Source organism: Cervus canadensis, chromosome 6 (assembly GCF_019320065.1).
Source record: "Cervus canadensis isolate Bull #8, Minnesota chromosome 6, ASM1932006v1, whole genome shotgun sequence".
NCBI classification, from domain to species: Eukaryota; Metazoa; Chordata; class Mammalia; order Artiodactyla; family Cervidae; genus Cervus; species Cervus canadensis.
Window position 1 is genome coordinate 66,874,705 of NC_057391.1, and position 27,744 is coordinate 66,902,448.

Here is a 27,744-nt window from a genome sequence, read left to right on the forward strand (position 1 = left end):
GGGGATCTTCCTGACCCAGGAATCGAACCCCACATCTCTTAAGTCTCCTGCATTAGAAGGTGGGTTCTTTACCACTAGCGCCACCTGGGAAGCCCTTGGAACAGTAATACCACCACTGTTAACACTGCGATATATTTACATCTAGTCTTTTCCTGTGTGTGCATTCATTAAAAAAGTAGGGTTACCCTGAGCATTCAGTTCTGAATTTTGCTTCAGTTAAAATTATGAGGATTTTTTTTTGTCCGACATCTTAGCGAGGCGGCAGTGGTCGCAGTTGCTCTCCGGCCTTCGCTATGCCGCCCAAGGACGACAAGAAGAAGAAAGATGCCGGAAAGTCGGCCAAGAAAGACAAAGATCCAGTGAACAAATCTGGGGGCAAGGCCAAAAAGAAGAAGTGGTCCAAAGGCAAAGTTCGGGACAAGCTCAATAACCTAGTCTTGTTTGACAAAGCAACATATGACAAACTCTGTAAAGAAGTTCCCAACTATAAGCTTATAACTCCAGCTGTCGTCTCTGAGAGACTGAAGATTCGTGGTTCCCTGGCCAGAGCAGCCCTTCAGGAACTCCTTAGTAAAGGACTTATTAAACTGGTTTCAAAGCACAGAGCTCAAGTGATTTACACCAGAAACACCAAGGGTGGAGATGCCCCAGCTGCTGGTGAAGATGCATGAACAGGTCCCACCAGCTGTATATTTTAAAAAATAAAACTTTATTAAATAAAAAAAAAAAAGATTATGAGGATTTTCGCAACGTATTAAATGTGCACAAAACAATTCATAATGACTATATTTCTTTGTATAAACATATCATTTATTAACCAGTTATCATTGGGTGTTTTAGTTACTCTCAGTGATAACACAGTGAAAATCATCTCTAAATCTCTGCCCATATTTGTGAATATTTTTATAAATTGAGCAGCGGAATTGCTCAAATGACATATTTTTAAATATCTTTCCCTGATTCTCTCTGGTAAACTAGTTGACTTAAGGCTTAGTTTGTAAAGCTCAAGAAGATACCAGGCCCCCAGATTTTGTTTACACAAAAATGCACTGTTTCTGAGAATGCTCTTAAACTTGAACTTCCTCACACTCTATTTCAAGTAAAGTTAGTTCCTTAGCGAGAGCTTCAGGACTCTCTGCTTGTCCTGTCCATACCACTGATCAGAACCTGACCACTGCTCTGAAGTTGGGGAAAAGAGTGGGTTACTTCTTTGGGGGTACCTGCCTCTTTTGGAGTTATACCCCACTATAGGAGCAGGGCAGTGGTGGAGACAGTAGGCTCTAATCTTCTCAGCTTCGTAGTCGTCTCTAGCAGAGTGTTCCACCAACAATCTGGGTGAGGACAATCACGTGCCAATATTCCCAGCACACTGCCCCGAGGCTAAGAACCACCCTGTGAATGGGACCAGCTGGAAGAGAACTCCCAATCACTGTGGCTGCAGCACTTGGGACTTAGTCTCTGCAACATGCAGCTGGAAAGATGAGAAGTTCTTGTCACCTGCTCCTCCCAAGAAGCTACCACAGTGCTGGACTGGGAACTGGGGAAAGCAGGAGCCCTGGGGTCTCGGCTATACTCACCTGAAATGGAGTTTCTGTTGCAGTGAGCTGAGAGAAGGAGTGGGTTATAATTCAAGTTCTACCCACTGTTGCTGTTCTTACTGAGTTCTAGTGGACTTTCTTTCATAAACGTGTCTTCATCTGCTACATGCTCTTGTTACTGAGCCAGGTTCATCTTGCCCAACTTACAGCAAGTGAAATGCTGAGACACTGAGTCGTGTAGCAGAGACAGGGTTTATTCGCATGGCGGTCAAGCGAGATGGATGAAGGAATCTCAAATCCGCCTCCCCAAAGGCAAGGGCGCGGGTGCTCATGGGATAAGGAATAAAGAAGCCGGGCAGTCAGAGGTGTGGGGAGAGTGGGAAAGGTCATTGGGAAAAGGCGCAGTAACTGTCTGTAACGAAGACAGGTGTAACTAAGCTGCAGGCACCTGTAGTTCAAACGTGTAGGTGCTTAGCATCATCTGAGGGTGGAGTTTTCAGCCATCTGACAGCAAAAGGTTACAGAGAGGACACTAGAGCATGCCCAGTTGGAGGCTGGGGGGTCCTCCCCAGTCTTAATCAGCTCAGCTCAAACTAGATGCAGCTGACTCCAAGTTTCTGGAAAATAACTTGGGCCAACATCTTAGGCCATATGCTGCTTGGAGGACACGCAAGTCTTAAAATGAATTTAATTCATGAAGGCAGATGAAATGAATTTGACTAACCGTTACCCATCGTTTTGCTCTTATGACAATCCAAAGACTTCAAATGGTTGCTTTTTAAATAATTTTCACCAGCTACACTTGTTTCACTGAAGAGCAGGCCACATGGCTCCTCACTGTCGTTTCTTAAGTAGAACCTCCAACATATACTTTATTTATCATTTTGATTTATTGACCCAATGATACTAAAAAGTTTCAAGTCACAGGGCTCCTCAAAAATATTCAAAATCAATTGAAAAAAACCAACCTGAGATAGCATTATAGGGGTTGTCACAGCCCTCTTTTGGTGCTGAGACGGAGTAATACTCTTTGTGTCCAAAAAAGGGCTCTGAAGTTGGCTAAGTTAAGAGCTGTGTTCTCTCATATTCAGTTCAGTCACTCAGTTGTGTCTGACTCTTTGCAACCCCATGGACTGCAGCAGGCCAGGCTTCCCTGTCCATCACCAGCTCCTGGAGTTTACTCAAACTCATGTCCATTAAGTTGGTGATGCCATCCAACCAAATCATCCTCTGTCATCCCTTCTTCTTCTGCCTTCAATCTTTCCCAGCATCAGGGTCTTTTCCAATGAGTCAGTTCTTCACATCAGGTGGCCAAAGTACTGAAGTTTCAGCTTAGGCATCAGTCCTTCCAATGAATATTCATGACTGATTTCCTTTAGGATGGACTGCTTGGATCTTCATTGCAGTCCAAGGGACTCTCAAGAGTCTCCTCCAATACCATGGTTCAAAAGCATCAATTCTTTAGTGCTCAGCTTTCTTTATAGTCCAACTCTCACATCCATACATGACTACTGGAAAAACCATAGCCTTGACTATACAGACATTTGTTAATCTCTCAGATTGAGTAGGGATAATTCACACAACTTTCTATGGATGTGACCAGAGACACATGGATGGGTACTTCAGTGGATGCAATACAGATGACCACTGAAGACTGACATTCACTGGGTCTTGGTGCCAGAAAACTCCATAGAGACTGGGCTTATTTAAACCCATCTTAAGTTTCTGCCATCTGGCAGAATAGGGGATTGGGGAAAATTGAGTTGCATAAAAGTGACTTTCTTGCACCATGAACATTATGGACTAGGATCTAGATCTGTAAAAGTATAGGCAATTCTTTTGACAGGTTTAGTTGAAGGGCAGGGGCAGAGTGAGAGAAACGGGATGGATAAACTGGAGAGGTTTTGTTTTTCCCTTTTAAGTGAGAATGCTTAAGAACTTATGGGAAGGATTTGATTCAGCAGGAAAGGCTAAGGATACCACAAAAAGGAACCGATTGACAGCATGAGGTTCCTGAGGCTGTTGAGGAGACCAGACTATTTACTACTAGAAAGACAGAACTGAGAACTGGTGTCAATTCAGTTTAGCGTGTTTCCTTTGATGGCTAAAATATGAAGGTATCTGTATCTGATGGCTTCTATTTTCTTCAAGAAGTAGGAGCAAAACTGATCTTCCAAAAAGAAAGGACTGGTTAAAAGTTTGAGCAGAGAAAGTTTGAAGGGTCACTAAAGTGGGCAGAAGGAGTGAGCTGATGAGAAGAAATTCAGATTGCTGGGTAGGGTAGAAGGGTCAGGCAAGACTATGGGTTCTAGGTGCAGAGGGAACTAACTGATCTGACTTAATTTTCTCCAGCTGTGCTCAGTCACCCTGGAGCAGGAATGGAGAAGGCCATTGATTGGAATCATCCAGGGTTTATATGAGAAAATAACTGCTCAAAATCTCTCCATATATTTTTAAAACACACATCTTATATAGCTGTTCCCCAAATTAAACAAATACTTTCTTTTAAATTTTATGATATCTATTTCCCATTACTTTGATAATTGTTTTTATCTGTACTGTGCTGTCTCTTCAGTTGTGTACAATTCTTTGCAACCCTCTGAACTGTAGCCCACCAGGTTCCTGGGTCCATGGAAGTCTCTAGGCAAGAATACTGGAGTGGGTTGCCATGCTCTCCTCCAGGGGACTTTCCCAACTCAGGGATTGAACCCAAGTCTCTTATGTCTCCTGCACTGACAGGCAGATTCTTTACCACTAGTGTCACCTAGGAAGTCCTGTTTTTATCTTCGTGGGCTCTTTTCCAGGTTTCCCATTATCTTTTACAAATTAGAGAAGCAGTACTGTTTAGTGGTTAAGATGAGACTTCTGGCACCTGTCTGCTAGGGGCAAATCTAGCACTTATTTCTCTCTTTTTTTTTTTTTCATTTATTTTTATTAGTTGGAGGCTAATTACTTCACAACATTGCAGTGGGTTTTGTCATACATTGATATGAATCAGCCATGGATTTACATGTATTCCCCATCCCGATCCCCCCTCCCACCTCCCTCTCCACCTGATCCCTCTGGGTCTTCCCAGTGCACCAGGCCCGAGCACTTGTCTCATGCATCCCACCTGGGCTGGTGACCTGTTTCACCCTAGATAATATACATGCTGTTCTCTCGAAACATCCCACCCTCGCCTTCTCCCACAGAGTCCAAAAGTCTGTTCTGTACATCTGTGTCTCTTTTTCTGTTTTGCATATAGGGTTATCATTACCATCTTTCTAAATTCCATATATATGTGTCAGTATGCTGTAATGTTCTTTATCTTTCTGGCTTACTTCACTCTGTATAATGGGCTCCAGTTTCATCCATCTCATTAGAACTGACTCAAATGAATTCTTTTTAACAGCTGAGTAATATTCCATGGTGTATATGTACCACAGCTTCCTTATCCATTCATCTGCTGATGGGCATCTAGGTTGCTTCCATGTCCTGGCTATTATAAACAGTAGCACTTACTTCCTGTGTGATCTTAGACAAAGCCTGTGTGTGCTTCAGTATTTTCATCTGTAAAATGGGTTGTGTGATAATAACACCCCTCCCCCACTTAGAAGGATGTTTTGAGGATTAAATGAGCTAATGCATGTACTATGCTAAGTATGACTTGTTATTGCAATTTAAATGAAATACTTGAGCTGGGAGCAGAATGAGATATGAAGAATTATATTCTGGCCTTATGTCTAAGCAATATTTAATACATGCCAATATTGCAAAGCTTCTCTTTCTCCTTTTTCCACAGAGTCATGAGGAAAGATCTAAGTCTTAAATATTCAGGTCATTCTTTCACCTCTTTTATTCAAGGCACTAATTTTTGTCTCCAAGTACTTACAACTGGACCAGATGGCTCTTGGACTTTATCTACATGTCTTTTGCTTCCAGATCCATCTCCTCTCTTTGATAACCACTTCTGAAAATGCTGCACCCTTTCTTCCTCACAGATAAACTAAAGAGTACTGATTATGGCCAATTTTTATACAGCACAAAGTCTTCAATTAGGCTGTATGCCCTCTTAAGGCAGGTAATGTGATTTCTACCCTTCAGTATCCTTAGCACTCCAGGAAGTTGTTCTACATGACATACAAAATAAAACCAGTAGATGATGGTGATGATCATGGTGTTGGTGATGATGACAGTACCACAACTTCTCTTCCTCAGTGGCTCTTTTCAGGGATCTTTGTGGGGGCAATAGAGAATAGAGAAGGGAATATGGAGCTCTGAGGTTCAAGTTCTAGTTCTATCACTGACCAGTTGAATAACCTCACATTTAAAAACAAACATAACACTGTAAATTGTTCAGTAAGATATTAGCGATTTTCTCTCTCTCTCCATTCTTACCCACCATTCCTCTTAGAACCACTAACAGAACAATCTCCTTCCCAAGCCATCCCCTTCCTAAAACTTCCTACGTCTGCCTACCAAGAGTTACAGTGGGAATTCTTTCTCTGCTTACAGTCCTTCATGCCACTACCCTAGAGTGCCGTCTCATGGATTTGCTCCCTCACTCATGAAGCAGGTTTATCTCATGTTATGTTTATTTTTAAATGCCTTCCTTCAATTCTTCTCCTTCTCCTTATTGCAACATGTTTGCTCCTTCCCCTAAGGTTTCTCTTTTTCCACCTCTATTCATAGCTGTTGAATTTCAATTTTGTAATTGGAAGACTTTATCTTTTTCCTCTAAATACCAGACATGACTTCCATTTTCTCACAGTGTGAAAAATACATGACTGGTTTTTTTCTGCCTTTAACAGGATATACCTGTTAAACTTGAGTTCAGCTGCACTGACTGTTATAGTAAGTGCTAAAAAGGAGAGATGATCTCATCTACTCTGTACTACACTTAGTGTAGGAAGATATATACAGATAATTCATAAACTTCTGGTTGTGTTATGCCTTGAGAAAGGGAAAAACATTAAAACATCTTTAGTTCTGACAAGAATCATATATTTCCATCTTTGATTACAAAATAATGACATATACCCATCTGTCACACACACAAAATTAAATACTAACAAAGATGTTTAAATACTTTACAAGGAAAAAAAGATGGCCATTTCACATTAAAATCTTTAGAGGAGAGCTGATGTTTCATATCTAGTTTAAAGTACTTATTCAATTAAGGCTGTGAAACACTGAAGAAAAGGAGTAAGATGGAAAAAAGGGTGAAAACACAAAAAGCATCTTTCAAAATTCTGAGCAAATGATTCTCTGTACAGTGGCATTTAACAGGAGAAATTTCACCCATACAAATTCTGAATCGTATATTGAATTTTTTTAAAAAAGCATCTTTGTTTTGCACCTTTCTGAAGGTATTCCCAGTTTGATTAAAGTAACTCTCTGACTTTATGCTTAAGTTATGAATACTCTATTACATATAATAATCTCACAGCCATTTTCCTTTCAAATAAAGATCACATTATTTTAGATGTCATGTCTATAAAGTAACTTTTTTTAAAAACAAACATACCGAAACTTCCAAAAGTAGAACATGATCTTCTTGGAGAGCCTTATGCTCATTCCAAGAATGCATCCACTTCTCAAAATATTTTTTGAATTCCTCTTTGGAATCATTTTCGATTAGTTGAAAGCTATGTAGGATAGCCAAGTCGATTACTTCATAGAGTTCTCCTATTATGTATATATGCATTATTCACATGATTCAATCAACTTGACTTCAAATTACATTTTTGGCTGCATCCAAAAATCAAATTTACTTCAAATGCAAAGACTTTCTACTATGAAAATCATTTAAGAATGTGAAAGATTTCTGAGAGTGGCACCTCTAAGTCATTAGAAACAAAAGTAGCAGGTTAGAGTAAGGTGAAAGTCTCAAAACTTCCAAGGCAAATATTTGGGGGGGGGGGGGGGTTTGATGTGGCACACTAATTTCTAAATGTAATCTCAAAATACTTTAAAAATTATCCACATTTATGTTCATACTTCTGTTCGCCCCTCAAAGGGTTGAATTTTATAGTAATAAATCACCTTCAAAATCCTAAAATGGTTTTAAATTTAAAATTTCCCACAGAGATTATGGGGAGGGAGTGGGAAGGAAATGCACCAAAGTTGTAAAGCCAGATAAACATTTCTACTCCTAAGCACCCTAGGCATGTGTCAGAGGTGCAGGTTCTAGAAATCTGAAGTTCCCTTGAATGCTGGTGATGTAGAGGGGCCTTCAAGCAGTTCTTAAGGTCTTCATTCTTTCCTGGAACTCTGTATATGAACAAATACCAGTCGCATTCAATGAGTTTTTTGGTTTGTTTCACAGTGTGATTCCTGTAACATCAGCTTTTCAGTAATTGTGAATTTTATTTTTGTCATTTTGGGCACTGACAGTTCACAATGCTTGGTTGTGTGGTGTAAGATCGTTTTAATTTTTGCATTTTACATTCCTTTTGGCACTTCTGAAGGAAAGGACATTGTCTTGTTATGTTGTTTGGAGGGAAGGGGTAAGCCTTCCCCTCTGTCTCTTCTTTAAACGCTTGGCTTTATGAAATGCACGATTCTCCCCGCTAGTTAACAGAAGTGGGTGGAAATCTGCCTTCATAAGCTGTGCATCCCAGCCCTCCTTAGAGGCTGGTATCCCCGGCTCCAGATTGTTTAGCCGCTGCTGTCACAGGATCTGGTGGTCCCTCCCGACAGAAAAGCACAACTGGATTTTTGCGAGCCCACATGGCCATATCCCCTGCCACCCCGCCGGTCGGGTTGGAAGAGGACATCGTGCTGCAGGCCCCCAGGCGGTTGGTATAGCGGTTTCGTAGGGGATTGAGGCTTCCAGCCTGCAGAGCCCGGCCCTGGTTGGGCAGGAGAGCGTCCACGTTCCTAGTCCTGTAACCCTCTTCCCGGTTGCGCCCTAGGAGCATCGAAATGTTGGGGTTGCGAACGGCATAGATGACAGGGTTGATGGCCCCGTTGGCCCAGGTCAGCCAGACGGCCACCACGTTGAGGAGAGAGGGAGACTGCGCGGCCTGGGCCCGCCGGGCGGCGGCCAGCAGCACCAGGAAGCAGTAGGGCCCCCAGCAGCAGATGACGGAGACGATCATGATGAGCACGGTGGTGGCCGTGCGCACGTCGCTGAAGAAGCGCAGCACGCGCGCGTAGGTGGTCAGGGGCCGCACGCGCACGTCCGACAGGCGCACGGTCTTGCAGATGTGGTAATGGCAGAAGCACATGAGTAGGAAGGGCAGCAGGTAACAGGCCACCACCAACCCCACGCTGTAGGCCGCGCCCAGCTGCGCGGGGTCCGGAGACGTCCGGTACAGGCAGCGGTGGAAGCTGTGCGCCGCCGCCGGGGCCTCCCCGGGCGCGAGGAGCAGCTCCCAGGGCAAGGAGAAGCCCAGGGCCGCCAGCCAGGCGCCCGCCAGCAGCTGCAGCGCGCGGCGGCGCCCTATCTTCTCCCGCGGCGGCCGCACGATGGCGCAGTAGCGGTCCAGAGAGATGAGGGCCACGCTGAGCGTGGACACGATGCCGAAGCACGAGCTGAAGAAGCGGCTGGCCGCGCAGAAGCCGCTCCAGGGCCCCGCGGCGGCGGCGGCGGCAGGCGCCGAGCCGCCCGGCGGCGTGAAGAGGTCCAGGAAGGCGGCGGGCAGGCAGAGCAGCGCCGTGAGCAGATCCGACAGGGACAGGGACAGGATGAAGGCGTTAGTGACAGTGCGGAGCTGCCGGTGCTTCACGATGGCCCCCATCACGGCGCAGTTGCCCAGGCTAGACAGCAGGAAGATGAGCAGGAGGACCAGCGCCTGGGCCGCCACCGCCGCCCCGTGCGACAGCAGCGGCGCCGCCTCGGGGCCCAGCCGCGGCCTCCCCGCCGCCCCCGCCGCCCCGCGCCCGCCGAGGCCGCCGCCAGCCGCGGCGCCAGTGCTGTCGGCCCCGCTCACGTCGCTCCGGTTCCCCAGCGCCGCGGCCGCCGCGGTGCTGAAGGAAAGCACGGCCGCCGCCGTCGCCGCGGAGGAGGTCCCGCCAGGCGTGCCGGCCGGGGAGGGGGCGCCGGGGTGTGGGCTGCCCGATAAGGCCGTGCTCACTGGCGGGCGGACCGGCGGCGGCGGCGGCTGCTCCTCCATGGGGCCCCGCGGCGGCCGCAGGTCTGCTCATCCCGCACCAGGGGAGGAGGCCGCAAGCCCGAGGTGGCTCGGGGCCGGGCCGAGAGGCCTCTGCCGGGGGTCGCGCTCGGCCGGAGGGGTGACCGTCGCCCGAGACTCGCGGAGCCTTTGACGTGCGTTCCAGGCGTTGCCGAGGGAACCGCGTGTTTACGCAGGAGCGCGGGGCGGGCCGCGGGCCGAGAACCCTTGGAAAAGCGTGTCCAGGACATCACCTCTCCCTGAGGTTTCGCGGCCAGGGTGGGTGGGCTTCAGAGAGTGCCAGGTGGAGCTCCTGGGGCCCACTGCCCGGCCAGATTAAAACGGGAGTGGCCCTCATATCGATGACCAAATTCTATAGGAGTTTACTCTCACACTCTGGTTCCACATACATGTTCTACAGAGGTAGGGAGGGGAGAGGGGGTTGGTTGCTTCCTGTGGGTGCTTCTGGCATCTACAAGTAGGAAAGGAATCTAGAACCTGAAGAGGAAAACAGTCTAAATTCGGAGATCTTAAACATGAGGGAGCAGAAGTACTTAAACTAGGTATTCTCAAACTTAAGCAGGCAAGAGTCACCTAGAGCAGGGGTCTCCAACCCCCAGGCCACAGACGGGTAGGTGTCCCTGGCCTGTTCAAACCACACTGCACAGCAGGAGGTGGGCAGGGGGTGAAACCTAAACCATTGCCTCACCCAGCTCTGTCTGAGAAAACTGTCTTCCAGGAAACCGGTCCCTGGTGCCAAAAAAGTTGGGGACTGCTGACCTGGAAGGCTTGTTAAAACACAAGTGGCTGGATCCAACTTCAGGGGTTCAGATTCAGTAGGTATGGGGTCCTGTCTGAAAATCTGCATTTCTAACACGTTACTGGGTGTATGATATTGCTGGTCCAAGGACCAGGCTTTGAGAACCACTGATGTAGTAAGCTTATTAAAATGCAGTCACTGGCTGACTCCCAGGATTACTGAGGATGGGCCCATGTATCAAAAACCTCAATGTGATTCTGATACAGGTGCTCTGAGGAGCCAGGATACGGATCCTGGAGAAGGGATGCCACCTTGTTTTCAAGGGCCTGGCCCTCAGGACCGTTACTGTCTCACATGTGTCAGGGAGGAGGGGACAGTCACTGCTTCCTTGCTCTGCTGTCAGTCTTTGTCAGTTCTCTGGAAGGTGGTATGTTTTGAGTTTAAGGTGCTGGAGTTGCCACAGATGCAGCTCCAGGTATCTGGCAGGAAGATTTCATGAACAAGAAGGGTCTGCCTGCTCAGGAAAGCTTTCTGGGCATGGCATCTTACGGGGGAAAGTGTAATAAACCCTTAGGTTCTCTAAAGCAGTGGTCTGCAAAGTGTGGACCCTGGACCAGTGGCATTGGCATGACCTGGGAACTTGTTAGAAATGCAGATTCTCTGGCCCTACCGCAAATCTACTGAATCTGAGACTCTGCAGATGGAGCCCAGCCACCAGCCCTGCAAGAGATTCTGATGCAAGTTTGAGAAACACTGATCTAAAGAATGACTAGTATACTTTCAGGCCTCAGTATCAACAATATTAGTGTTTTGGGTGCTCATTTGGGTGGGAAAAATATCCTACTGGAAACTTACAGTATAAATAAAGTTCATTTAAGGTGGTAAAAGGGCTTTCCTTGTGGCTCCGATGGTAAAGAATCCGCCTGCAATGCGGGAGACTTGGGTTCGATCCCTGAGTTGGGAAGATCCTCTGGAGGAGGACATGGCAATCCACTCTAGTATTCTTGCCTGGAGAATCCCCACGGACAGAGAGGCCTGGTGGGCTACAGTCCATGGGATCGCAAAGAATCAGACACAACTGAGCAACTAAACATGGCACAGCAGGGTGGTAAAATAAGACTTGCTTTCTTGGTCTCAGCATTATTGACATTTGAGCCAGATAATTCTTTATTGTGGAGGCTACCCTATGCATTGCAGGATGTTTAACAGTATCCCTAGTCGCTACCCATGAGATGGCAGTAGTGACAACTAAAAATGTCTTCAGACATTGCAAAATGGTGGGGAAGAGGGTGAGAGGGGGGCCAACTTCAGCTGAAAACCACTGAACTAAGACAAAAATATATAATAGATTAGTTTTGTTTTTTTTAAAAAAAACCTTCTCTGTACTAGGTTTTCAGAAACAAGGATCCCAGCCCAAAGACCCTTACAGTTTTAGGCAAACACAAATATATTACAATGTCATAGATGTTTAAACATACAATGACTATAGGAAGAGTCTGGCAACTGGGAGACCAGTTAAGAAAAGGCATTATAATAGCCCAGGAGAGAAATGACAAGAGTCTGAACTAAGGATTTACAGTGAAGGAGGGGAAGAGATTTTAAGGATTAGTATCTGGATTGGGGTCTTTGGATATAAGCAATACAATGAGGTTTCTGTCTCATTTAAGCAAAAACAGAACTGGCTAGAAGGGTAGGGGGAATTCAAAAGGATAGTCTTAACAGCTAACCCCAAGAGCAAGAGAGGTCAGGGCAACTCCACAGGTAGAGATAGCAGAAAGGAACTGAGACTGATCTCTTTAGGGATCTACAGGAGTAAGTCTGCTTCGACCATTTTTCAGACCTTATGTCATTTCTTGTAAGATCCCAGGTCTTGGTGGGGAGAGTCTGACTGGAGTACCCCTTGCCTGGCGGCCTCAGCAAGGCTACATGCTGGGGATGGATAGTTTCCCAAAGGAAAAGGAGTGTTGTTGATAAAAGAAGGGGGAAAGGAATGGTGCTGACCAAATCCACAGACATCCACCTCAGAGCATCAGCAGATAGGTCGAAAGAGCACAAACAAGAAGCTGAGGATAGAACCCAAGTTCCTGGCTCCTATTCCCTAGAGCTCTGCACCAAGGGAATAGAGGTTCCTGCTCCAAAATGTACCACACTTGCCTGCCAGAAGCAAGCACCAGCATCCACCATGGATTACGTAAACTCTGTTGTTCAGTCGCTCAGTCGTGTCTGACTCTTTTTGACCCCATGGACTACAGACACCAGGCTCCCCCGTCCTTCACCATCTCCCGGAGATTGCTCAAACTCATGTCCATTGAGTCAGTGGTCCATGCAACCATCTCATCCTCTGTCATCCCTTTCTCCTTCTACCTTCAATCTTCCCCATTATCAGAGCCTTTACCAATGAGTCGGCTCTTTGCATCACATGGCCAAAGTATTGGACGTTCAGCTTTAGCATCAGTCCTTCCAGTGAATATTCAGGACAATTTCCTTTAGGATAGACTGGTTTGATCTCCTTGCTGTCCAAGGGACTCTCAAGAGTCTTCTCCAGCATCACAGTTCCAAAGTATCAATTCTTTGGTGCTCAGCCTTTTTTATTGTCCAGCTCTCACATCTGTACATGATTACTGGAAAAACCATAGCTTTGACTACACGGACCTTTGCAGGCAAATAATGAATCTGCTTTTTAACATATAAACCTGTGGGTGACCATTAAATCTAGGTTAGATCAAGCATAGCTTCCAATGAGTAATGAAGTCAAAACCAGACTGTTAATAGTTGAGTAGCAAATGGAAGATGAAAAAATATACTAATGAGAAGAGAGTAAGGAATCTAGAAGCTTGACTACAAAAGGAAGGAAAAAGGGTGACAGACAGCAGGCTGAAGAGAGAAGGTGGACAAGGGGTGTGTGTTTCATTTCGTTATGATGATATTTGGTAATAGCTTAGAGGAAGGAACCAGTGACAGGAAGGAGGTTGCTTGAAAGAGCTCAGTGCTAAGGCAGGCCCCCTTAGCAAGGATGGGAAGGGAAAGAAGTGAACAGTATTTAGAAGGCAGACCAATAAGGCTTCATGACTGATTAGACACGTGGAAGCAAGAGGAATAGCTGTTGATTTCCCTAGTGGTTTTGACTCTGTGGAAGGCATGGTGAAATATAGAAGGAATGAATATTATTGCAAGGGTTTGGCTCTGGTTTGGATTAGAATTTAGGAAGATTTAGGCAGTATTTATTTTTCAATGTTTAGGAAACAGAATATTTTTGTTAAAGTACTATATCGTAAAACAAGTTCTGGCTATCCTGTCTCAGAAGTGGAGGAAGTGTAGCAGGAAAATACTGGACCTGGAGTCAGCAGAGCTAGAATGACAGCCCCAAATGTGACCTTGTTGTTGCTGTTTAGTTGCTAAGTCATGCCTGACTCTCTTGCCACCCAGTCAAGAGTACTGGAGTGGGTTGCAATTTCGCTCTCCAGGGGATCTTCCTGACCCAGGGATCGAACCCGTGTCTCCTGCATTGGAAGGTGGGTTCTTTACCAGGGAGCCACCAGGGAAGCCCCAGATGTGACCTTAAGAGAGTAATTTAACACATCTGGCTTCCATTTCTCTCATATTCATAAATGAGATAAACATAGTGGCATACCAGGGGCGGGCAGAGGGAGTGCTAGCCAGGGTGCAGTTGATCAGAAGGTGCACTGTCTGCAGAGAATTTTGAAACAATAGTAAAACCTACTAAACGTCAGTCTGCATTTTTTTTTTTTAATTAACGTGACTTGTGAAATTTAGACAGAAAACAGTGGTTCTGTTTCCATTTTTTCAAAAGTATAACGGGCGAGGGAGGGGACATATGTATGCCTTTGGCTGATTCATATTGATGTTTGGCAGAAACCAACAAAATTCTGTAAAGCAGTTATCCTTCAATTAAAAAAAAATACTTTTAAAAAAAGGAAAAAATGTTTCTCTGGCAAAAAAAAAAGTGAAGAAAATCTCTTTAATCTGTAGAAAATTTCTTGATCATATTTAGTGTTTTTTTGGAGGTAAATGAATTGTTTACCACAAATTTTAAGAGATAATGAGTGGAAAACATTAGTTTTTGTGCATTTAATAAGGAAATCAAGAACACTAACTTTATAGTCTTCATTTTGGACAGGTAATTCAATCACAGACCTAGTAACGGGGTCTGTACAGACTTGCTGGATGACAGAGCCAGTTGAAATGAATTAATTACTTCACTGTCTGTATGCTAAGAAAAAAAATACTACTACTTACCTCAAAAAAGGTTTACTGAATATTAAGAGAATCACATGTTGATTAATTTTTAGCATTTCACTTTATAATGACAGATAATGATCAAATTTTATTTTTTTAACAGACTCACAGACAATTAACTAGCAAGAATGCCAACAGTTAACATTTCTTTCATGTTTTAAATTACCTAGCATGTAGTTGGTAGAGTATGAGATTTGCCCCACTATAGAGATTCACTGATTGGACTCCGCCTGTATACCTATACTTAAATAATGCAATAAACAACCCTTTTATAAGAGCCTTAATGATATATCAAAAGCCTGATTCTTGGTCTTCTCTCAAGTTCATGGGGATAGGAGCTGGTCTTTGTAGCTTAGAGGACATCCCAGCAGCAGCTACAACTTCCACCCAAAGAAGCTGACCACCCCCTCCTTCCCAGTTTAAGACTGCCAAGTGTTGAGGACTAATATGTCTCCCTCGCATCATGCTTAGAGAGCGGGCATGTACTGTGTGCTCAGTCATGTCTGACTCTTTGCGACCCCATAGTCTGAAGCCCACCAGGCCTCCCTGACTGTGGAATTTTCCAGGCAGGCAAACTGGAGTGGATTGCCATTTCCTTCTCCAGAGAGAGGGCATGATTTTACTCAAAAAACTGGAAGACTAAAATAATGAACTTGTAAGACCCATTGTTGTGAGGGCTACAATACAAGCTTAGCGCATTTAAAACAAAATATCACAGTGACTACCACAGAGTAATAAGAACTAAGTAAGTAAGAAGAACTAAGGTTTTAATTTTACCTGATGTGTTAATAATTAGAAAATTATTCTGCATTTTGGATACTTTATATTCTGTAAGTGATAGTATACCAATATACATGTACATGCTGAGGAATAATGACTTTATATTTAGCCACAGTATTTTAGAATCTCAGTTGGTTTACGTGTACAATTTGGATATAGTTTTCCACATAAATCAGAGAAAAATAATGAATGATAACAATTTCTAGGAAAAGAAAGCCCTTATAAGCCATAGAAGTTACTTGAGAAGAAATCCATCCCTCAGTGGGTCGTCATCTTCTACTATAAAACTTGCGGTACCTGTGTAATGCGCTCGTCCGGATACTTCCACTATGACAGCTTTAAAATCACCACATTTTGCTTCCTGAAAAAAGATGATGAAAGAAAAATATCAAGGTATTGCCTGCACAGTTTACCTAGCCTAGAAGTTGTATTCTCAAATTTTATCATTTTAAAGAGAATCCGAGAGTTAAGTGGGCCTCCCCGGTGGGTCAGTGGTAAAGAATCCACCTGAGGTACAGGAGACACAGGAGATGTGGGTTCGATCCCTGGGTCAGGAAGATCCCTTGGAGGAGGGCATGGCAACCCACTCCAGCATTCTTGCCTGGAGAATCCCGTGGACAGAGGAGCCTGGTGGGCTACAGTTCATGGGCTCGAAAAGAATTGGAGGCAACTGAGCACAGCGATCATATAGGCAACTGGGAGGCTTTTAAGGTAAGTGTATTCGTGTTTTTAGATTCAGTTTAGCTGTAAAGTGGGGAACTAGTTGGGGAAGAGAGAGACTAGAAACGCAGCAACCTGTTAAGAGGTAACTTTACTTCATCAATGAAATCTGGAGACAGGAGGGCAGTTTTTAGTGAGAATGCAGAACAAAATACAGAGATGCTTTGGAGGCAGAATTGATAGGCCTGGGGCTGCTGTCCACGGGTGGTGAGAATCAGTTCTGTTCAGTCGCTCAGTCGTGTCCAACTCTTTGCGACCCCATGAATCACAGCACGCCAGGCCTCCCTGTCCATCACCAACTCCCGGAGTTAACTCAAACTCATGTCCATCGAGTCGGTGATGCCATCCAGCCATCTCATCCTCTGTCGTCACCTTCTCCTCCTGCCCCCAATCCCTCCCAGCATCAGGGTCTTTTCCGGTGAGTCAACTCTTCACATGAGGTGGCCACAGTACTGGAGTTTCAGCTTCAACATCAGTCCTTCCAGTGAACACCCAGGACTGATCTCCTTAAGGATGGACTGGTTGGATCTCCTTGCAGTCCAAGGCACTCTCAAGAGTCTTCTCCAACACCACAGTTCAAAAGCATCAATTCTTCGGCACTCAGCTTTCTTCAGAGTCCAACTCTCACATCCATACATGACCACTGGAAAAACCATAGCCTTGACTAGACAGACCTTTGTTGGCAAAGCAATGTCTTTGCTTTTTAATATGATATCTAGGTTAGTCATAACTTTCCTTCCAAGGAGTAAGTGTATTTTAATTTCAAGGCTGCAATCACCATCTGCATGATTTTGGAACCGCCAAAAATAAAGTCTGTCACTGTTTCCACTGCTTCCCTATCTATTTCCCATGAAGTGATGGGACCAGATGCCATGATCTTAGTTTTTTGAATGTTGAGCTTTAAGCCAACTTTTTCACTCTCCTCTTTCACTTTCATCAAGAGGTTCTTTAGTTCTTCACTTTCTGCCATAAGGGTGATGTCATCTGCATATCTGAGATTATTGATATTTCTCCTGGCAATCTTGAATCCAGCTTGTGCTTCATCCAGCCCAGCGTTTCTCATGATGTACTCTGGATATAAGTTAAACAAGCAGGGTGACAATATACAGCCTTGACATACTCCTTTTCCTATTTGGAACCAGTCTGTTGTTCCATGTCCAGTTCTAACTGTTGCTTCCTGACCTTACAAGAGATAAGTTAGGTGATCTGGTATTCCGATCTCTTTCAGAATTTTCCACAGTTTATTGTGATCCACATAGTCAAAGGCTTCGGCATAGTCAATAAAGCAGAAGTAGATGTTTTTCTGGAACTCTCTTGCTTTTTCATGATCCAGCGGATATTGGCAATTTGATCTCTGGTTCCTCTGCCTTTTCTAAAACCAGCTTGAACATCTGAAAGTTCACAGTTCACGTATTGCTGAAGCCTGGCTTGGAGAATTTTGAGCATTACTTTACTAGTGTGGGAGATGAGTCCAATTGTGCAGTAGTTTGAGCATTCTTTGGCATTGCCTTTCTTTGGGATTGGAATGAAAACTGACCTTTTCCAGTCCTGGGGCCACTGCTGAGTTTTCCAAATTTGCTGGCATACTGAGTGCAGCACTTAAACAGCATCATCTTTCAGGATTTGAAATAGCTCAACTGGAATTCCTTCACCTTCACTAGTTTTGTTCGTAGTGATGCCTTCTAGGGCCCACTTGACTTCACATTCCAGGATGTCTGGCTCTAAGTGAGTGATCACACCATCGTGATTATCTGGGTCATGAAGATCTTTTTTGTACAGTTCTTCTGTGTATTCTTGCCTCCTCTTCTTAGAGATGAGTTAAATATGAGCACAGTGTCGAGCTTGGAAGTGCAGCTGCGCCACCATTAACCAAGATGGGGAATGAGATAGGAAAGAACACATTTAGGAAGGAAGAACTTTTTAATGAGTTGAGGTATCTCTGGGACAATCATCTTGAAATGAGTTTAGTGGACAGTGTTAGACTCGAGAGAGAGGCACAGATAAGCATGGTAGGGATGAAGATTTGGGTGGTTGAGAATAGAGTTCATTCTCCCATGGGTGAAACTGCCCATCTGCATCAAATGTTTTGCCTAAGAGCAAGAAAATATGGTGTTTAACAGTACAGTGTCTGCTCAGAGAGACCCATCTTCATAGCCTGGCTCTGCTGTCTGTTTGACCTCTGGCAAAGTATCTAAACTCTAAATTTTCATAGGATTCTTGTGAGAATTACATGAGATGGTATATATGAAGGGCTAAGCTTAGAAATTAACACATAGTGAAGCACCCAATAAATGTTGACAATTACTATTTTATCTTAAATCTCAGACTTGAGGACAATGTATTTCAAATTTCTGCATATAACATGGTATTCCATTAAGATCACTGTATTGTATAGAAATCCCTTACAAAAAAATTCAGTATTCAGAAAAACAAAACTCTAAAACAGCTATATTAGATTTAAAATCTTTATTAGGATAAATTATTTGCTGTATTAAAGGACTCTTTCTGAGTATATTAATTTACCAGATGCAATTTAATCATATTATAGTAGATTTCACTTACTGCTATGAGTAAATTCATTAATTAGCTCTGCTAGCACATTTGCAATTTTATTACATTATATTAATAAGGGGTACCCAGGTGGCACTAGTGGTAAAAACTCAGTTGCCAATGCAGGAGACTTAAGAGACCTGAGTTGGATCCTTGGGTTGGGAAGATCCCCTGGAGAAGGAAATGGCAACCCACTCCTGTATTCTTACCTGGAGAATCCTATGGACAGAGAACTCTGGTGGGCTAATGTCCATGGGGTCTCAAAGGGTTGGACATGACTGAAGATACTTAGCACTATATTACTAAGAACTCTACTTTCCACAACTTTTCAGCACTTTCACATCTTACTATATAAAATGGAATATTCAAAAAAAAAAAAAATAAAATGGAATATTCCTATAGAATAAAAACAAAAAAAAAATCCAAAACCTAGTTTAATGGTTCTCAAACATTTTGATCTCAGAAACCCTTTATACCCTAAGATTTGAGGACATCACCAGCCATTACCTTAATACAAAAACCAGATAAAGACACCAAAAAAGTAGAAAATTCGGGTCAATATCTTTGATGAATATAGTGGCCAAAATCCTCAACAAACCAATCCAACAATACAAAAAAAAAGATCATATACCATGATAATGCTGGATTTATACCAGGGTCACAAGGATGGTTCAACATACACAAATCAATGTGATACACTACATTAACAAAAGGAAAGGCAAAAACCACATAATCATCTCAATAGTTGCAGAAAAAAATCCCAGAATATTAAATATCCATTCATAATTAAAAATGTTCATCAAAGTGGGTATAGTGAGAACATATCTCAACATAATGACCATTTATGACAAACTTGCAGCCAATATAATACTCAATGGGGAAATGCTGAAAGCCTTCCTGGTAAATTCAGAAACAAAACAAGGTTGCCCATTTGTGCCACTTCTGTTTAACCTAGTATCAGAAGTCCTAGCCAGAGCAATCAGATATGAAAAAAAAAATCCAAATTGGAAAGGAAGAGGTAAGCTGTCACTATTTGCAGATGACATGATACATATACAGAAAACCCTAAAGCCTCCACCCTAAAACTATTGGCACTAATAAAGTTCTAAGTTGCAGGATATAAGATTAATATACAGAAATCTGTCACATTTATATACACTAATAATGAAATATCAGAAAAAGTAAAAAAAAAAAAAAAGAATCTCATTTAAAACTGGGTCAAAAAATACCTAGGAATAAATTTAACCAAAGAGCTAAAAGACCTATATGCTGAAAACTATAACACATGGATTAAAGAAACTGAAGATGATGTAAAGAAATGAAAAGATATTCCATGCTCTTGCACTGGAAAACATAATATTAAAATGGCCATACTACCCAAAGCAATGTACAGATTTAATGCAATCTCTATCAAAATACCTAGGACATTTTTTTACAGAACCAGAACAAACAATCCTAAAATGAATATGGACCTCAAAGAGTTTTTTAGGTTATATCAATTAATATTTTCTATATTGGAAATTAAATGTATTGTTCACTAATTCATTTATAAATAATAAATCTGTTGCATGTTGTAATAAACAAATTTTTGTTTGAAGAGTTAAAATTCTCTTCTAAGAGCTTAATGAAGAAACTTATCTAACATCCAACTCAGGTCTCCAGGATCTGTAAGATATTTACAGACAAGAAGCTACAGGTACCACTCACCCTCACAGCCTTCCCTGTGAATACTGAGCCAGTTGCGCTGCTTTTAAAGGCTCTGGTCTGGTTCAGTTCTAGAAGCCCTTTGTGATACTGAAGGGCAATTCGAGCTGTCACTCCTGAGCCGGTAGGACTTCTGTCAACCTGTTTCAGAATAAATGAAGATAGTGTTCACAGGGTTCTAGTTCCATATTACCTGGCTGTGTGCCTAAAAACCCCAGCTTTAATACCTGTTCATCTGCAAACACACAGATATTGGTGGTTGGTTCCTCATTGTAAGTGTCTTTTCCATCTGTCAATATAGTTCCATATAGAAAAGCAAGATCTTCGCTGTCAGGATGATTAATTTTAAACTGTAAATAAAATAATTAACAACCACATGTAAAATAAATATTTTCACTCAAATTTCTTTTAAATAACAGATATGGGGTACTCTTAGATATAATTTTTCCATCTTTATCATTTAAAAAAATATTTTTGGGGTCACAACACTAAATATTGATATTAGAAATTACATATTTTTCTAGATGAATAAAGATACTTTTGTTGGAAGGTATGATTCTTACACTTTGAGCCCTTTCTAAGGAAGTCATCCTGCATGTATCCTCTACTGAAGAAACAGCCGTATTTCATACACTTAACCCCCAAACATATGCTCTCTTTGAAGCACTGACCTCAGCATTGACCCCAGGATAGTCAATTCACAGGCCAGCCATGGCTGCTCAAACAGGAAGAGAAAGGCAATTCTTTTCTCACCCTAAGGAACTTGAAGAGGGTAATGCAGAAAAGTCAAGCAATGAGTATCTGGAGCTGAAATTAATATCACTGATAAACACAAGAACTGTAAGAGGCCATGAGCAAGCAAAAAGTATAAGGCTGCAGAAGTTATTAGGATAAGAAAAACAATTGGATGGGGCAAAAAAGGCTTATTATAAAGGACTGAAGTCAGTATCATAAAAAGCAGCAGGTACACACAGAAGCAGCCAATGGCAGGGCAGCTAGGTCACATGAGCAGTAAAGCCTGCTGCTACTGCTACTAAGTCACTTCAGTCGTGTCCGACTCTGTGCGACCCCATAGACGGCGGCCCACCAGGCTCCCATCCCTGGGATCCTCCAGGCAAGAACACTGGAGTGGGTTGCCATTTCCTTCTCTACTGCATGAAAGTGAAAAGTGAAGTCGCTCACTCATGTCCGACTCTTCGCAACCCCATGGACTGTAGCCTACCAGACTCCTCCGACCATGAGATTTCCCAGGCAAGAGTGCTGGAGTGGGTTGCCATTGCCTTCTCCAGTAACGCTTGATCAGGCTCAAATATGCAATGCTTCCTGTTCTTGGGAGGTCTGGTTGTTTAACTTCTGGATTTCTGTAACGTCTGTTAGCCTGGCCAAGATGACTATAATCTTACTTCTATTGTATCCCAATGGTTAGTACATTCCCCTACCACTTACCTATCATTTAAAGCAGTTGAATAGATTGGAGTCTTAAAATCCAAGGAGTCCATCTATAACCCAGTTAAAGAAGCCTGCATATAGGACCTTTGTTCTCCACCCCCTTAAAGCCCCCACGCCCCGCTCCATGATAGCACCAGTACATCACACTGCAGACAGGGATGCCTCCCCCACTAGACTGAGCGCCTTGAAGGTGGTGGGGTTTGTTCTTCCTCTGGTCTCCAGCATCTAACATAGTGTCTGACATACAGTAAGTCCTTGGTAAATGGTTGTTAAAAGGATAAGGACAAATTTATATTACATCTACTTTAGCCCCCTTCCCTCCCAAATGGCCTTTGCCTAAATCTGCATAAGCAGTATCAGTGGTCAGCAATTCACAAAGTAGACCAACTGCCTGCTTCATCACTGACAGAACTTCTCATATTTTCCTCAGAACCCTTCCTCCCTCAAAGTCCGCCCCTCACCACCTTAGTGAGACGTTCTAGCTTTAATGAGAAGTTCAAACTTCCTCCTTTTATTAAGAAAACAATGCCTTTTCCTCTTGGTTTTATTAAAAAATAAGGTCAAATTATTTTGTGTCAAATTGTTAACTCAAACTATTAGCTGTCTGCTTACTGGAACAGAAAACGGATGTAAGTCCAGAGTTTCAGAAGTTTTCATGATAAAATAATTCTACATACTCGTATTGGAAGTCCTGGAAAAATGATAATTTAGAACAGGGTTATAGTATATATTTTCATTTTGCTATTTAGGTTATAAAGTTATAGGTTATTATATTAAATTAAAGCCTCAGATATGTTAAATAGGCCTTAAATAATTATTAGTAGAAGTATTCTAGATTCTATCTTTCCTAAGTTATTTTTTACCTAGAATGATAATTAAATTTTCATATGCTAAAACATTCAAGTATGTATATGAGTTTTATACATAGGTCCTAATTAGGTAAATTGTCAGATTTGTGCTAGAAGTGAAAGAATATTCTAGAATTACTTATTATCTAAACTGATTTTATAACAACAGTTTTCCCAAGTCAAACTGGAGTTACTTGAGTTATTACTTGGAGTTATTACTTCTCAGCAATATAGAAAAAATTCACTAGCTAGGAATTAATATTCTCTGCGAAATAAGAGAAATTCTGATCAGATTTAATGAAATCTATTTTGTAAGCTATATTTGACATTCATTATTTTCAAGGTTTGCAGAATGACCACATATATCAAAAGCGTTTCAAAGTGTAATATTATCTACTTTCTATTTGTTTAAATAACCACAAATTATATTATTATTACTTATTATTGAAGTTAACAGTTGTCATTTGTTAACGTTTACTATGGCGAAGGCACTATTCTAAGTCCTTTACACATACTGACTGACAACTCCCTATGAAGCACCAGTTTCACAATTTCCATTTACAGATAGGAAAACTGAGGCACATGGAGGCGAGGTAACTTGTTCAAGGTTACAAAAGTTACAAATGGCAAATCTACAACACCCACGTAGTCTTGCTCTAGAGTTTAAGATTATATCCAGCACCCTGTTCTTGGTACGACCAGTAATTTAAATGCAGAGAGGAGATATTTAATTTTCTGGAGAGACCCGTCATGTCCACTTCCTTCACGTCACAGAGGCCATCAGCTATGACAGCAGCATCGGTGCTGACCTGGGCCTTCACTGCTTCCGTCACTGCACTCGCCGCAGCCACGAGGTCCCTTGTCTTTGCAGAACAAACATCGAGTCCTAACTTTTCAGCACTAACAAATGCATAAAATGCACCACCGTATGCAACGTCCACCACCACCTCTCCATGACCAGGAACATCCACCAGGAAATCTAAAAGAGATGTGTTTGAAAATAAGTTTGTTTTTAGTATTTCAGCAATAAAATTCACATCATTTTAAATTCATGTGTATTTATGGGTGGGGGGGGCAAAGAGTACTTTTTCCTATCTTAGGAATGCAGCAAAAATCAATTTTGAAAATGAATGTGCATCAAGTAAATAATAACAGACCTTTAGCTAAGTACATCTTTCTATTTTTAATTTCAATGAGGTTTGCATAAGTTTTAGAACATCTGAATGCCATGTTTTTCCTAAATCATACTTACATATTTTGTTAACTATTCTGAGGATCTTTTCTAGAAAACATCATTGAAGCAGAGAGAGAGAGAGGAAACTCTGGGATATGAATGTGTGAAAATTATGAAGGAAAATGTAGGTACCCCTCATACTATTGGGAATGGTTTAAAACAGTGAGGATTTGGGATCTTATTCACAAACTGGTTTTCTTCAGCTATAACGTCAAAACAAAATGAAAAAAAACAAAAACATTTTTCTATCCAAGTTACAGATACTTATTTATCTAGAAATTTTCATCTCAAGGAAGTATCCTGCAGGCAAATATCCAGAATAAAGCCATTATAGAATCACTGGCCTTTACAGTATCATTTTGCATCAGGATTTTTATTTGGGTATTTTAAGTCCCTGACATACCCCAAATTTCACCTGAACTGCAGTTCTTTGAAATCCTGAATTTGTATTTCCAAAGGAATGGGCTGGTGATATTCTGGGACATTAAAACTGTTTACCTTTCTTTGCATTTTCTTCTCTTTCTCCTCCCTAAGTCAAATGGGCTTAATGATCACTGCCTCTGGGGGAGGCATACAGCAGGGGAGAAAGCAGGTCTTTCTGTTTTTGGTTCAGAGAAACCTAAGTTATCAGTCTCTTTCTGACTGCAGACCTGTGTGGTCTTTCCCACAGCACAGTGAGGAGGCTAAGGGATGTGGCAGAGATAGCAACAGGAAAAGGGAGGAGGAGAAAGGGGCAGGGGCCACTGGATGGGGTAGATGTTTCCCTGGTTAACTAAGCAAGTGGTTAAGGCCCTTGTCTCCAAGATGGAACTTTTAAGAAACCTTTGCTCACACATATATCAGAAGAGGGCCCATGGAAGGATGAGGCAAAGTCAACCAACAGGGCAAAGGGGTCTCAATTTAGAAATTAAGTTATGAAAAGTAAAATAGTTCTTACACTCCTTGGTTTGCACGGTGAGTCATACAAAGACACCAGGGAGCTATCAGTTTCAGAGCAGAATCACAGAATCCTTTTAACACATAATGTGTCAGAGCAAATTTATAAGCAAGAGTAAAACATGCCAGTGGAACTTAACAGCAAAAGAGAAAAATGTTTTTCTTGATGCTGATGCAACATGCAAAGCAGGTTTAATGAGAGGAGATTGAGGAAATAGATGGAAATGAGGGACTGCCAGAATGGGGAAAGCTAAGGGTGGCTTTGGAATCCTCATATAAAAAATGGAATTGTTTCCTTCCGAAGAGGATTGTTTTGAGAATTCCATGTGATAATGTGTGGGGAATGCTTGGCAGATTAGGAATGCAATAAGTATTAATATGAAAGCCCAAAGTTTAACTCCCAGCAGGAATAGGGCTCTTACAAGGACCAATGAACACATTCTGCTCTGAGTTTCATTTATTTACTCAACAAACATTCACTGACTGCATACTGTTCTAGTACTTAAATACAGTGATGAAAATTAGTTTTCACTTTAGCTGGGTGGCATAGCAATGAGCTCAGCAACTCTGAGGTGGGGACTATTATTATCCTCTCTTTATAGATGACACTAGGCATGGAATCCTTTCCACAAGGTTAGAGATGGGAAGGGGCAGAGCAATGATCTTGAACACTATCAGTCTGTCTTTTAAGCAACTTTCAAAGTAGAGAATTTAAGGATTTCATTTTCTTAATGACTCAAAGTGACCATTAATGCCCACTGATTATTTTATGGTCACACAGGGATGCTTTCAGGAACTACTGTGCTTGTCATATTGGTTGCTCCCACCCTAACCAACCCCAAACTATGATGTACACAGCTGGTGATCCTGCTGCCAGCTGTCATTTCCCACAAAATCCAGAGTGCTTCTAATCCGCTGCTGGGGTGGTTTGGGGGGGAAGTCAGGTAACCACGCCAGTTAACAGTTGAGCTTTTTTAAGATGCAACCCTAACATAAATTCTCGTCTCCCTTTTGTGCCCTCCTAATCCGATATGACACCATTTCTTCTGGGCAAATGGTATGTTTTCCCGGTGGCATTCTTTTACCAACTTGTGTGTGTCAGGAGCCTGAGGTTGGTCTAAGACTCTCAAACACCTGGGCTATTACTGCATCGTTCATAACATTCATAAGCAGGTTAATCGGGAACCCCAATCTATCCGGAGGCTCAAGATTAAATTAACAGAATGATTTGCATGGCTTGAAGTCTTTGAAGAAAAGGAGTGATAACCCTATACCTGTACTAACTAAATTAGCACATAGCTCAGTTCTAGTCATACTACTAAAGCCTCCTCTGATAGAATTCAGCCTTTACTGATAGGATTTTTAAGGATCTCCCTCTTTGTAAAGATTATAATTACATTGTTTAGCATGACATACAGGCTCTGTACTAGAGAACCCACCAAAACCTTTTCAAGGCTCTGCACTCCTAGAGAACTAGCAACCTGATATATTCTGCAGTCTTTGTATCTCTAGGAAGATAGACACTTTTTACAGATGAGCTCCAGCAATCTGTGTTTACTAACTTTTCAGGCGGCGATAATGTGCTCAGCAAGCATATTCTGAGCCATCCTGGAGCCCTGTTCGGTGGTTGGTCTTTGCACTTTCCTTGACCCTAGGTGGACCTTGCTTTATCCAACTGTGAAATCTTCAGGAATGCCTGAGAGGGGAACGAAGCTTTTGAGTAAGGGAAACACGGAACTCTGTATTCCTCAAGGCTCTCCCCAACCACAGATGGATACTACTGCGAGATAATCAATTTGGGTATTGCTGTTGAGTGGCTAAGTCGTGCCCCACTCTTTGCGACTCCATGGACTGCAGCCTGCCAGGCTCCTCTGTCCATGGGATTTCCCAGACAAGAACACCGGCGTGAGCTGCCATTACCTTCTCCAGGGATGTTCCCAACCCAGCCTCCTGCGTCCCGCACTGGCCGGTGGATTCTCTACTGCTGAGCCACCAGAGAAGCCCCAAATTGCATGCATTACACAAATTCACAAGGCTAAAATGCTGACATCCACTTGCAGGGATTTAGAATTACCTTCTGATTGATTGTTAAAGCTTGCGGGGTGGGTTAGTTGCGCTCGTGGGCACCAGCCTACAGAGACAGTTAGTGTAATTAGTTGGGTCCTGGGCTGCAGGGCCGAAAGGGTCCCGCCGGTTACCTGTGGCCAGCACAAAGGCCGGGACACTGTGGAAACGCACCGGGCCGCGACTGCGGCCGCCCTCGCACTCCACGAAGGCGGCCACCAGCCCGCACGGGCAATGGATGTTGACCAGGGCCTCTCGGGCGTCGGCCGGGGGCGCCGGCACCAGCCCAAAGTCGAGCGCGAAGCGGCCCAGCGCCAGCACCGCGTGGCCGCACATAGAGCTGTAGCCCTCGTTGTTTAGGAACAGGACGCCCAGGTGCGCGTCGGGCAGCTCGCTCGGCACCAGCACGGCTCCGTACATGTCCCGGTGCCCCCGGGGTTCGAACATGAGCCGTCGCCGCACATGGTCAAGGTGCTGGCGCATGTAGCGCCGCTTGGCCAGCAGCGTGGGGCCGAGCACCTCCGGACACCCCGCCAGCACAATGCGCAGGGGCTCGCCGCCTGTGTGCATGTCCACCACCGACAGCGCCGGCGTCCCCGGGTCGTGTGGAGGCAGCCGGGGCACAGTCAGCGGGCCCGCCATAGTCTGCCTCCCGGAGAGAACTCTACCGCCACGCCGACGCGCGCTTCACGTTGCGAACCCACTCACACCCTCGGCGCTACAGAGGCAGGCCTTGTGGCCGGCGCAGGGGGCGGGGCCTCCGAGCCAAGACCCGGAAGCGCGAGGAGGGGCGGGGCTTCGGGGCGGT

General features: G+C 43.4%; 3 protein-coding genes across 3 annotated transcripts; 1 reads left to right on the forward strand and 2 right to left on the reverse strand.

The window, feature by feature from the left end:
* Window positions 1-234: 234 nt before the first annotated feature.
* Window positions 235-730, forward strand: LOC122443707 (40S ribosomal protein S25). Its single transcript, XM_043472209.1, has one exon. It carries the CDS (start codon window positions 294-296, stop codon window positions 669-671), a length of 378 nt encoding a protein of 125 aa, XP_043328144.1. The 5' UTR covers window positions 235-293; the 3' UTR covers window positions 672-730.
* Window positions 731-6,499: 5,769 nt separating this feature from the next.
* On the reverse strand, window positions 6,500-11,366 carry GPR135 (G protein-coupled receptor 135). Its single transcript, XM_043472210.1, has one exon. The coding sequence runs from the start codon at window positions 9,635-9,637 to the stop codon at window positions 8,147-8,149; it is 1,491 nt and encodes a 496-aa protein (XP_043328145.1). The 5' UTR covers window positions 9,638-11,366; the 3' UTR covers window positions 6,500-8,146.
* A 3,307-nt stretch (window positions 11,367-14,673) lies between these two features.
* L3HYPDH (trans-L-3-hydroxyproline dehydratase) lies at window positions 14,674-27,692 on the reverse strand. Its single transcript, XM_043472212.1, has 5 exons — window positions 27,071-27,692; window positions 23,512-23,681; window positions 20,633-20,755; window positions 20,409-20,546; window positions 14,674-15,792 (listed from the first exon to the last, which is right to left on the reverse strand). The coding sequence occupies exons 1-5, from the start codon at window positions 27,576-27,578 to the stop codon at window positions 15,667-15,669; spliced, it is 1,065 nt and encodes a 354-aa protein (XP_043328147.1). The 5' UTR covers window positions 27,579-27,692; the 3' UTR covers window positions 14,674-15,666.
* Between the last annotated feature and the right edge of the window lie 52 nt (window positions 27,693-27,744).